Raw genomic sequence first — 12,499 nt, 5'->3', positions numbered from 1 at the left:
AAGGGAGAGACTTCAGCCCCACACAGTGAAACCGCACGAACATACAAGTATTTGGCACAGGGCTCCCTATGCCAAGGTCCTGGCAGCAGAGATTGTGCTTACTCAGGACTTTCCTTTAACCTGTAAAGCAACCGGAAGGCTACGCAGCTTAAAGGGCAACCCTGGGCAATAAATAAAATCAAAAAAAAAAGTCATGACTTTAAATCTTCAGAATTCTACTGATGACTAGATTGTAAAAATATACAAGCAAAAAAAGTGATCTAGTGGGGAACCCTACACTTCCACTGCCTCTTAAAAAAAAAAAAAAAATGACCAAATGCCATTCTTTCTGCTCATTATTCCAAACCTGACAACCAAGATTGCAGCGGTGTAGCTGGAGGATGCATCTGACCGCTGCACACAAGAGGTTTTTTTCTGCAGCCAAATGCCAGGAACAGGTTTTTGTAATATACGCTGGAGCCGAATTAAAAACTTTACACAAGTAAAACATTCAAAATTTTGTTAAACTCGTACTGTATTTACATCCTTTTTTTTAAGCAAACGTCAAATGGATTGCAATGGAAAGTGTACGGCTGTGTACCCCTAGTTGGTGTGAAGAAAACCAAGCAGGCTCAATACAAGTTACCTGGAAGTAGCAGAGTACTCAGCCCTGATACAAGCAGTGGGCTGGCTCTTGGGAGGAGTTATGCAAATATCAAAATGCCTTTATGTGCGGGTTTCAGTCTGGAGGAGAGGGTGTTCCTAGGCAGGCTAGATTTGCATGCAAACCACCCTAGGTAACACATACAAGTGATGCTGAGCCTCCATTATTGGAAGGACTGGAATCCAATAAATAAAAGGGGCAGGCCAAGGACAGTAAGGCTTGGGAGGAAAAAGCTAGATGATGCTGAACATCCTTCAGCCAGGAAATTAAGCAGCCTTGATCTGACTTGCTGCAACTGTTAATGCGCACTGTGAGAAACCAGAGTAAAGCTGGGTACACATGGAGCAAATTTCGTCCGAGCCTGTACAACTGTGCAAGACTGAAGGGAAGGCTTAAGTTGTGCTTTAGACGAAAGCCCCCTTTTGCCATCTCTATCCCATTGAAGAGATTCCCATCACTTCCTGTTCTGTAGACTCAACAGGAAGTGAGAGGAAAACTCTTAAAAGCAGGGAAAAATCTCCACTTTGACACGGGAACAAGTGCACTCATTGCAGTATTTCCCTCGACCTCCTGTTCTGTAAAATTTTAGATTTCCCATCACTTCTGTCTCTAAGACAAAAGGTCATCAGGACAAATAGAGAGGGAAAATCTTCCCCAAGGGAACACAGACAACAGCAATAAAATCTGACAGGGATGCACCGGTACTAGTCTCTCTCTAACCGGGCCGATACCAAGTATTTGGGCGAGTACTCATACTCGCCCAAATGCTCTGATGCCTAGCCCGATACTTGAGCTTCCGGTATCAGAAAGCCGGCTTCCTGGCCAATCAGGAAGCTGAGCAGCGTGTAATTACACACCCCCTGGCTTTCTGATTGGCCAGAAAGCCGGCTCCATGCTTTCCCATCACCTGGTGACGAGGGGGCATGGAGACGGATTCCCTGCTAATCGGGAAGCCGGGCGGCGAGTCATTACACGCCACCTGGCTTTCTTAATGGGACTTCCGGTATCTGTAAACGGTATCGGCGAGTACCGAGAATACAATATTGGTACTCGTACTTGATACCGAAAAACCGTAATTGGTGCATGAGTTTTATTAAAATAAACTTACAAACAAATATTATTCTCCAGTATAAGCTGATCATCTTACACAGAGCTAATGACTTCCTTCTATTAAATACATATCATTTTTTTTTTTAAACCACAAGAGATAAAGGTAGAGTGGAAGGATGATATACATTTCATAGGCCGTAGTGCCGTGGGGTAAGTAAGTAATCATTTGTGCTGCTATGAAGCATCACGGCACTGAATACAAGAACCACTCTTACCTGATGGTATTCTGATTTCGGGCACATTGCACACAGGCGTTCCTTAGACAGCGGAAGCATTCAGCAGACAGATCAAGCCAATGCTCTAGAGACGGGTCCAACTCTGCACCTTTGTTTAGGACTTCATGTGATGCTCTGGAGAGAATCTTTAAAAGCACCGAGAAGGTCTTCTCATCAGCTATGTCTCTGGAAGGAAATAAAAAGTGTACGATCATAGATGTAAATAAAGCTAAATAAGTTTAATCTGCTTATATTTTACCTTCCTTGGTTCTTCCCTCCCCCTCATCAACATGCAAATTAACTTTTAAAATAAAACCTGTCATTACATACATTATTTTAGGCCCAGCACTGTCATCACACTCAACAGAAGGTTAGAGGCAAACTCTTTACAGTGGACCTTTACCCCCTTTCACTATAATCACACCAGCATGCAGCTCTGTATGCTGATATGAAATCATCTTACTTTCCATTAAACAAACATATTTTTATTTTACTTAGAATTACTGTTTTTCCACCTCTTGGACCTTTTGGGCATTAGTGATGTCATGTGCCCAAGCATTGCATCCTGGGAAGGTTACATCAGCAGAGCATTGCTGAGACAGCTCATCTGTAATCTCATGAGATTTCAGGGAAAGGCATTTTCCTCCCCTGAGATGATATGCATGGTCACATGTCCTAATTCACATGTGCCAGAGTTCCAGGAAGTAAAGGGAGATCTAGTAACCTGCCCTTAATTATCATGGCCACTGTGAGAGGAAAAGAAAAATAAGGTATGTAAAGAATACAAATGATCTAGAAGCATCTGTATGAAGATTGCCATTACTAAACATTTCTAAAAGGTGTCTTTGTTATCATTTCAAATATATGGGTAAAGTTCTTCTTAAAAGCAAGGAAAAAAAATCTCCACTCAAGACAGTTGTCACTGGAACAAGTGTCCGCATTTAAAGATTTCCCCAACCTCCTGTTCTGTGGCAACTTTAAAATATTAGATTTACCATCACTTTCTGTTTCTTTGGGAGATTTCCTCTAACTCCCCATCTTATTTCTGGGACAGGAAGTGAATGGAAAATTTCCCCAATGGTACACAAACAGAAAAACAAGTATATACGGGCAGGAATTTAACTGCAGAAAAAAAAGGTTTGGGTGTACATTTGCATTTCCCGGATCGATTTTGATATGGGGACACCTCAAAAAGTTTGGTGTTTCCCCTCACTTTTTATCTCGTTGACAACAGTCATCAGGACAGTGGTGTAGTGGTGAATCTCCCCAGAGAGGACATACAACTATAAAAACTAGATAGAGGGTCTAACCCTTCCCCACTCTATCCAAAACAAAAAAAGGTTTTGCATAGAGATACACTTTGACGCAAACCTTACGGTGAAATGCATAGTTCGCTTATTAGAACCAAACCCCCTGCCCGGAGAACAGCTTTAAGGCCAGATGTTGATTCACCTACCAGTATGTTATTAGCCCTTGGGAGGTAGCCACAGCACCCAGAGGAAAGCCACGCAAACATTGGGAGTTCATACAAATAATGTCCCTCAAGGCAACCGAACACAGAACCCCAGCACTGCAAAGCCCCCTTCATAACCACTCAAGCAAATGCTGCTTTTAATATATAATCAGCTGATGGATCCACTTTAAAAGCCATTCCTTGTGTCGGCAGACACTGTAATGCTGAAACTATGCAACGTTGGGCAGTCAAGCTACAAAACAACCACATGGTCATCTAGACAGAGATTGTATATGGCTAACGGAGATGAAGAAAGCACATGGTACTGCTTAATTCCTATTTACAGAACGGCTGCTGTAAAAATACATTCCCAAGTACATTCAGAAATCGGAAAAGTAAGGTCATGGCGTTTTTTGTTTTCCCCCACCTGAGCCACGAGCCCAAAAACCCCCACTTTGGAAGCACTTTTGTTGCTCTCTGCGCCGAAACACTCCGTTGAAAGCATTAGTGGTTTGCCACTGCCCAGCACGCAGCACTCAATTATTTCAAATTAGTAAAGCAGGAGAGGGAAACTTTGCCCAATGAAAAGTATATAAAAATAAGCAGAAGCTACTAGGCAGTAAAGGCTAATTGCTTCCCAAGTGATGCCAAGAATACTGACAGATCAAAGTTTGCTTTAGAATGTTTTATAAAAAGCTCCCTGCTAAAACAGCATGGACCCACCAAACTGGTGACCCGGCACCACATTCGTGTATTTTGTTATTTTTCTTAATAGGGCAACATGCTGCTTAGTGGTTAATGCGCTAGCCTTACTGTACTGGGGATCTGGGTTTAAACCCCACTGGGGACATGCCTCCATGGAGATCTTTCTTCCTGGGCTTGAATGGATTTACTCCCGCAAAAAGGAAAAGCTGTCATGACAGTAACATAGCTTGTATGGAGCAAAAGGATGAGCGCGTCAAGGTGTACGAATTGGTCCAGATATGAATTTTTATTTGTCACAATAAAAATTAATCTATCAATCTTTGACAGCCAACATATTTCTGGATTATGAACAAATTTCCCTTCATCAGGGATACAATAAAAACAAAAATAGGTTTTATACAACAGCTATATTATTTACACAAATGTATCATTTAATATATGTTATGAAAATCTTTGTAGAATGCATAAAGGACAAGGCATTGCTGCCATTAGAAAAAAAAAAATATATATATATTTTTAATACATCATTTCTGTTAGAAAGATATACACCGATCAGCCATAACATTGTGACCACCCACCTAATATTGAGTAGGTCCCCCTTTCGCCGTGACCCCTCAAGGCATGTACTCCACTACACCTCTAAAAGGTATGCTATGGTATTTAAATCCTGGAAGTTGCAAGGTGGGGCCACCATGGATTGGACTTGTTTTTACAGCACATCCAACAGATGCTCGATTGGATTGAGATCTGGAGATTTTGGAGGGCAAGTCAACACTTCAAACTCATTGTGTTCCTCAAACCATTCTTGAACCATTTTTGCAGTGTGCCACTGCCATCACGGAATACCTATTCCATGAAGGGGTGTAGCTGATCAGCAACATTGTTTATGTAGGTGGTTTGTGTCAAAGTAATATCCACATGAATGGCAGAACCCAAGGTGTCCCAGCAGAACATTCCCCAAAGCATCACACTGCCTCCGCCAGATAGCCTTCTTCCCATAGTGCATTCAGGTGCCATCTCTTCCCCAGGTAAGCAACACACACACATGATTTATCAGACTAGGCCAATATCTTCTATGGTCCAGTCCTGATGCTCACTTTTGGCGGTGGCCACGGGTCAGCGTGGGCACCTTACTGTTCTGCAGCAACACAGCCCCATACACAACATAGGTGTTCAGACATTTCTAACAGCATTAGTTTTTTCAGCAATTTGAGCAACATTAGCTCTTCTGTTGGATCAGGCTACACAGGCCGACTTCGCTCCCCATATGCATCCATGAGCATTGTCCTGCCCATGACCCTGCCACCGGCTCACCAGTTTACTGTTTGTTTTTTCTTTCTTGGACAACTTTTGGTAGGTCCTGACCACTGCAGACCAGGAACATCCAACAAGAGCTGCAGTTTTTGGAGTTGCTCTGACCAGCCATCACAATGTTGCTCAATTCCTTACACTTGAGCATTTTTTCTGCTTCCAACACATCAACTTCAGAGGCAAAGTTAAAATGTGCTGCCTAAAATATCTCAACCACTTCCAGGTGCCTGGGGGCTTCTTAGCCCCCCTTGTAATAGCTATAAAGTTGTATGTAAAAAAAAAAAAGTAATACAAAAATGAAAGATTCATAAAAAAAAGAAAGAAGCATAACATGAATTTTTTGTAAAAAATTTTTTAAGTCCACGCCCCCCTAATACACACGTCAGGTGCGCCTACGTGCCGCACATGTTGCATATCGCCGCAAACTGAGTGAGAGCAATAATTTTAGAGCCATTAAGGCCGGGTTCACACCTGGGCGTTTTACAGCGCTGATCAACGCGCTGTAAAACGCCCTGCAAGTGAAATCTTATTATTTCCTATGGGCATGGTTCTCACTTGGGCCTATTTCAGCGTGTCGGAGCGTGCTGAAAAACGCCCTATGCCCAAAGAAGTACAGGAGCTTCTTTGGGGCGTATTTCCGCACGTATCCATTAGGATACAGCCGGATAGCCCTCGTGAACGCGCGTTTGAAACAAAATGCGCGTCATACACGCATATTTCGAACGCCTAGGTGGGAACCCAGCCGAAAAGGAGAACTATGAGGCTGCTTTTGGGGGGGGGGGGATTCTATTGGTACGCAATGGTAATTCCTTATCTCCATCCCCGCCTTTGTCATTTAACTGCAAAAAAAATAAATACAATCTTCCTGGGTTATATAGGTTTTTTTTAAATGACAAACACAAAGAAGGACGACCACAGATCATTCCGTGAACAGCAGTTCTAGCAGGAAATCACTGTGGGTCAGCTTATCTCTAATTATACTATGAATAGGAGCGCAGTGATTAACTGGACTGTCATCTCTACATACGTCAACCATTGGGAGATTTGAGTAAACACTGTAAACCTGAGAGGCACAGCTGGTCCAAGAATTGGGAAGTCTGATGATCTCACCGCACTCATGTAAAGTCAGTATTTGGGGGGAAAAATACCACGATTACCAAAAAAAGTAAAACGTCTCTAAAGTACTAACAAGATATAAAAAAAATATAAAGCGTGATGAATTTCCTTTGCATTCACCTATAACTGAAATATTACATTGAGTGGACTGGCCCTTACAGTGGGGCAAAAAAGTATTTAGTCAGCCCCCAATGGTGCAAGTTCTCCCACTTAAAAAGATGAGAGAGGCCTGTAATTGGCATCATAGGTAGACCTCAACTATGAGAGACAAAATGAGAAAACAAATCCAGATGAAGATCAGGTAGCCATTGCAGCTCTTTAACTTCAAGACCAGGTGTTTAGACCCTCTTCCTGTCCAGGCCATTTTTCAGTATTTAGCGCTGCTGTACTTTGACGTTTATTCCGTCATGCAACGCTGTACTGAAAATAATTGTATACCATTTTTTGGGGACAGATAGAGCTTTCTTTTGGTGGTGTTTAATCACCACTGGGGTTTTTATTTTTTTACTATATTAAGGAAAAATTATTGAAAATTTTGGGGAAAAAAAGTTTTCCCCCCATTATATTAGGAAACAATGTTTATTACCCATATTTTTGGTAAAATATAAAAGTCAGGGTCACGTCGGGTAAATAGACACCAGACATGTCATGCTTTAAAATTGCGTGCACCCGCAAAGTCGCAAAAACGACCATACCCAAAATTGACCATAGGCGACGCTTTAAAAGCTTTTACAGCTCATCAGTTTAGTGTTATCGGTGATTGATCCCAACGCAGTGGTGTGTGCTGAAAAAAAGGCATGCCTTACCTTTTCTAAGGCAGCGGGATACGATGCAGTACAACAGCCTCACATCCCGCTGTGCCAGTAGAACTAAATAAAGTTCTAAAAAATTAATAAAAGTGCGATGCACTGGGATCAGCACTTCGGCACTGGGCCGGAGCACCGCACACCAGAAGCTGTGCGATTAGCAAAGCGTCTGGTATGAATGAGCCCTTACAGATCCTGAGAAAGTGTCTGGGAAGGAATGACGCGGCTGTGTGGGTGGAGTCACACACAGGTACACAAACTTTTATAATTGACAAGAGCCTGTGGGAAGAAGAACCCTGACATTCAGGTAATTGGGTGCACTTTGAGGGTAGGGGTGGCTGGGAATGTTTCACATTACAACCCAAATATGGATGAAACCTGGTCTAAAAAGTGGAGGTAGCTTTTAAAGCTTATACAGGCAGTACCCGGGTTACATACAAGATAGGGACTGTAGGTTTGTACTTAGGTTGGATTTGTATGCAAGTCGGAACAGGTACATTTAAGTGTAACTCCGGTCATAAAAAAAAAAAAAACATTCTTTAGTTTTGAATAGCATAGGAAAGGGTCACATTTGTTTTGCTGTCTGTTCCCCTTGTTCAGAAGATTATAATATAATTTTTTTTAAACTTATTTAAAATGACACACCCAAAAAAGTTTTTTTCTATTTTTAATTTTAGAAACTTTATTTTTTTCATTTGTTTGCATTTTGAATTTTTATTTATTTAAATTTTTTAACTTTTTTTTTTCTTGTCTTTTTAATTTTAGTTTACCATTATTTATTTCTTTATTTATTTTATTTTTACTTTATTGCTGGGAGCAAAAGCAAGTCTTAGAAACCGGCCGGCCCGGGGGAAGAGGAGGAAGGGGAAGAGGAGAAGCCGGCCAGCCCGGAGGAAGAGGAGGAAGGGGAAGAGGAGGAGCCGGCCCGGGGGAAGAGGAGGTCGGCACATCGGATATCGGATACCCGCACAGCCGACGGCACCGGTACATACAGCTATCACTCAGTGTCACCGACTTTACTGCAGTTCATTGTACATTTCATTCATAAATTTTTTTACAATGAACTGCAGTAAAGTCTGTGACACTGACTGACAGCTGTATGTAGTTGTGTCCCTACACTGCGGGGGTGCGGGACACCTATTGCGGTGAAAACTGTTTAAGAAGGAAATTCCCCTCACTTTGTAGAGATTTCCTCTCACTTCCTTTTATAGCTCCAGGACAGGACGTGAAGGGAAATCTTCAAAACAAGACACAGACAGCAAAATAAATTGACAGGTTTTAAAGAAGAACCCCAGTTTAAAATGTTATTAACCCTTGCAGTGGGGTTACCCCCACATTGCGAGGGTTGAGTGCTCATTTGTGTCTAGGTGCAAAAATAAAAAAAGTTATACTCGCCAAACCATCCGAGGCGGCTTGTTCTTAAACCAGTGTCTCGAGCGTGTCTCCCCCTCTGCTGCAGTGGTCTAAGGATCCTGGTGTCATCACACTCTACACGCTGTGCATAGACTGTGTATAGACATGAGGATGCCAGGAGCATTCCACCTCCAGCGGAGGAGTAGACACGCTTCAGTGATCACAAAAGCAGGCTCGGATGGTCTGGCGAGTATAACTTTTCTTTTTAATACCTAGCAATAAAAAAAACAGTTAACCATTGCATTGCGTGGGTAGCCCCACTGCAAAGGTTATTAACATTTTTAACTGAAGTTCTTCTTTAACCCTTCCCTACTGGGCAGCATAGTGGTAAGCACTTCTGCCTTGCAGCTGTACTGGAGGTCCCTGGTTCACATCCTGGCCAGGTCACTATCTGCAAAGAATGTGCATTTTCTCCCTATGCTTGCATGGGTTTCCTCCAGGTACTCCGGTTTCTCCCACACTACAAAGACATGCTGCAAGGTTAATTGGCTCCTGTCTAAATTGGCCCTGTATGCATGGGAGATAGGGACCTTAGATTGATTGTAAGCTCCTTGTGGGCAGGGACTGATGTGAATATGCACTGTGTAAAACTGCAGTTGCTATATAAATACCAAGAATAATAATAAAATAATATGGAATTCAAAAAATGTTTTGGCTATACACACACTTTGACTAATTATATATATGATCAAGACTTTATTACATAGCCCTGCAGCACCACAGTATAAGCAGTAAAGAGTAGGCATCATCCATACCCCTTTACCCACAAATGTAGGTCACAGCTAGCTTGCCATCTTCATACTGCTGCAGGTTATTTAACCTCAAGGACAGGGGTGGGCCACTCAGCTCTCCAGCTGTGCTTCAAACAACGAATCCCAGCATGCCTCTCCCTCTAGGAATCATGGCTGTGTCAGTCTTGCATAACCCAATGGGACTTGTAGTTCCACAAGAGCTGAAGGACTGGAGCTTCCCACCCCTGCTCTAGGACATTTGTCAGCCTAGATTATACTTTAAAATACGCAACACAATAAAGTATAAGGCAAAAAGCAAACAGTACATTTGTGGTGATAAAACAAGAATTTTATGTTAAAAAGCATAAAAAAAAAAAAAAGGAAAACCGGAAAAAAAAAAAAAGCAACAACATGACAAAAAGAGGGACTGTTGGAAGCTACAAACTTGTAACCAAACAGCCTGCAATTGAAGCAAAACTACTGACAGCTGTCAAGACTTCTAAAGATTTGTTTGCCTTGCAAATGTCCCTAGATTTATGTATCCACTTTTGGGTCGCGACCCACGAGTTGAGAACCACTGGTTTAGAGTATGTTGGGTTAAATTTTCATAAGTCAATATGATCTGAATTGTTGCATTAGCACACACAAGCTACAATAAACCTTTGGTGCCAAAAAGGCTAAAAAGGACTCCCTAACAGGAGACACCATGTTTGCCAGGAAGTACCCAATCATCTCCTGCGTGCCCAAGAAGCCACCCCAACCCACAATCAGATTTCAACAATACTCAACTTTGGTCTCTGGCATCCCCCAACCCCTCCTCCATTATCCCATACCCAGAGCGGGAACATAAGAGACCAAAAGTGGGGCATCACATTGGGTTGTTGGATAGGAGGGCTTTGCGCCGAAGTTTGGAGATGTGGGACAGTGACACAGGAACACAGGATCAATTTAAAGTAAACCTTTCAGTATGCTGAAGGCTCTGAACTGGCAGCTGAATGTCAATGCAGGCATCTGGTGGTGACTGATCATACCTTTACAGGTCTTCTTCTGCAACCTAGTGGTCTGGAATCCTAAAAACTGCCCCATACTTTCTTATGGGCACATTGTTATGATGGGAAGCCTCACCAAACTGCTAGGTGGGGTCATAATGGATGGGCTCGGGCGTGTTTGCAGCTCCTCGTGCCGAGCCCGCCAGGAAGCTGACAGCGCCAATCACTGGTACTGAGACATTTTCCCGGTCCGCAGGTGCAGAGATCGGGAAATGTCTCAGTACCTGTGATTGGCGCTGCGCGCTGTCAGCTTCCTGGCGGGCTTGGCACGTGGAGCTGCAAACACGCCCGAGCCCATCCTTAGTTGTCATCGCTATCAAGAAGTCTCTAATTTGCATATTACAGTACCCTAAGATTTGGATTCATGAAGTGGACATCTGTCTATGGAGTCCTATGCTGTACTGCTGCACACAGTTCAGTGCCTTAGGGCAAAGCAGCAGGTTTGCTTTAACACCAAACCTGTGTTTCCTGATTGCTTCGTTCAGGCCATGGTAGCTCAGAAATTAACCAATCATTTTGGCTTTAGAGGAGCATGCGACTGTGCCTGTGACCAACCCAATGCTGTCACATGAGGAGTGTTCTCAGCCCTGTGTAAGCTCCAAATGGAGTGACTGTGAGCTTGCACTAGGCTTCATCTTCTCACTACCAGCAGCTAAACTGAGATAAGAAAGAAACACAGAAAAGGAAATTAAGATTTAGTTGAAGTTAAAACTGAAAAACAAACATGAAATATATAGCATCCTACTAGTCCTTAGATTTGGTGGCTGCATTCATTTAATTTTTTTCAGGCTAAGGGCATTTCAGCAAGTACAGAAAATAACTGTTGATCTTGCGAGAAATGTAACATCCTCACCACTTCCTATGAGCTGAACTAAAAGCATAGGACAATGTTGTGGCTTCCTCTATAGATACAGTGGAGACATCAAGGGACAGAAAGTGTCTTATTCTCCATTGTATACATTAGATCACCTAAAGATGAAGAGTGGGGGAGATTGTCTGTAGTCCAAATCAACATTTGTGGCCTACAGTGACAACACTGCTTATATATAAATACAGTGCAGTAAGTGATGTCACCTTAGAACAGGAAGTGTGTTACTGACAGGATTACCAGGTGGAAAAAAAGAACACTAAAGCAGCCACTACATCTAGGGACTGGTAAACTGCAATATAGTACATTTTAGTTCTTGGGCATAGATACATTTTAAATAGAAACTAGGGGAGAGGGTTTAAAGTGAACCTGTTGCTTTGCTGTTTGTGGGCACAGCTCACCCCCCAGACCTACTATACCCTGCAGCCAGCTGGTGCTTTACTGAATTGGATAGACCTCATCTGGAAAGTCTCACCTGTACTCGGCCTCCCTGAAGAGCTCGGTGACCCGCCTCATCATGTCCACCCCCGGCTCTCCCCCGTTAATTTCCCATCCCTCCAAATCCCCGCACACGGTTGTCAGATGCTCCCTGGGCGCCGCCATCTTGCCCGTAAACACGCCCCCCTCTCGTCTCTATGACGACCGCGAGCCACACGGAGCAATTCAGCAAGCTATTGGAACGCGCAGCGAGGGGATATGATTGGGCAGCAACGAGCCCGGGTTTCCAGCGTTGTGATTGGAGGAAGTGCTTGCCTGTCAGACAGTGAGCATGTAACCGTGTTTATGTGGTGTGACAGCAGCTAGGTTGGTTGCACTTACAATGTGTTCCTTTGCAATGCACATAGGTGAGCTAGAGAGGGAATACTGGGGTGTTCTGTGTTTTGGCAGCCGCAGACTCAGTCCCTGCTAACCCATGAGAATTTTCAGTGGCTAATTTCTCTGGAAACGCAATAAGATAACATATTACAATATTTCACATTTACACTGTGCTAAAATGAGGACTAATCTGATCTGTGGGATATGTGATGGAATCAGACATGTGAATACCTTCTGTTGTGAAGCCTGAGATACACTGCACA

General features: G+C 43.0%; 1 protein-coding gene across 1 annotated transcript in view; it reads right to left on the bottom strand.

Annotated features, from left to right (window-relative positions):
- The window catches only part of ATXN10 (ataxin 10), an 80,121-nt gene extending 68,093 nt beyond the window's left edge, over positions 1 to 12,028 (bottom strand). Inside the window, exons 1-2 of the mRNA XM_018564076.1 lie at positions 11,896 to 12,028; positions 1,969 to 2,154 (exon numbers count right to left, since the gene is read on the bottom strand). Of these exons, the coding sequence (XP_018419578.1) occupies positions 1,969 to 2,154; positions 11,896 to 12,023 (314 nt within the window). The 5' untranslated portion in view covers positions 12,024 to 12,028. The remainder of the gene's footprint in view (positions 1 to 1,968; positions 2,155 to 11,895) is intronic.
- Positions 12,029 to 12,499: the final 471 nt, after the last annotated feature.

Source organism: Nanorana parkeri, unplaced genomic scaffold (assembly GCF_000935625.1).
Source record: "Nanorana parkeri isolate BGI_ZX_2015 unplaced genomic scaffold, ASM93562v1 scaffold720, whole genome shotgun sequence".
NCBI lineage: Eukaryota > Metazoa > Chordata > Amphibia > Anura > Dicroglossidae > Nanorana > Nanorana parkeri.
Note: the sequence above shows the minus strand (reverse complement) of the source record. Positions and strands in the feature narration are given on the sequence as shown.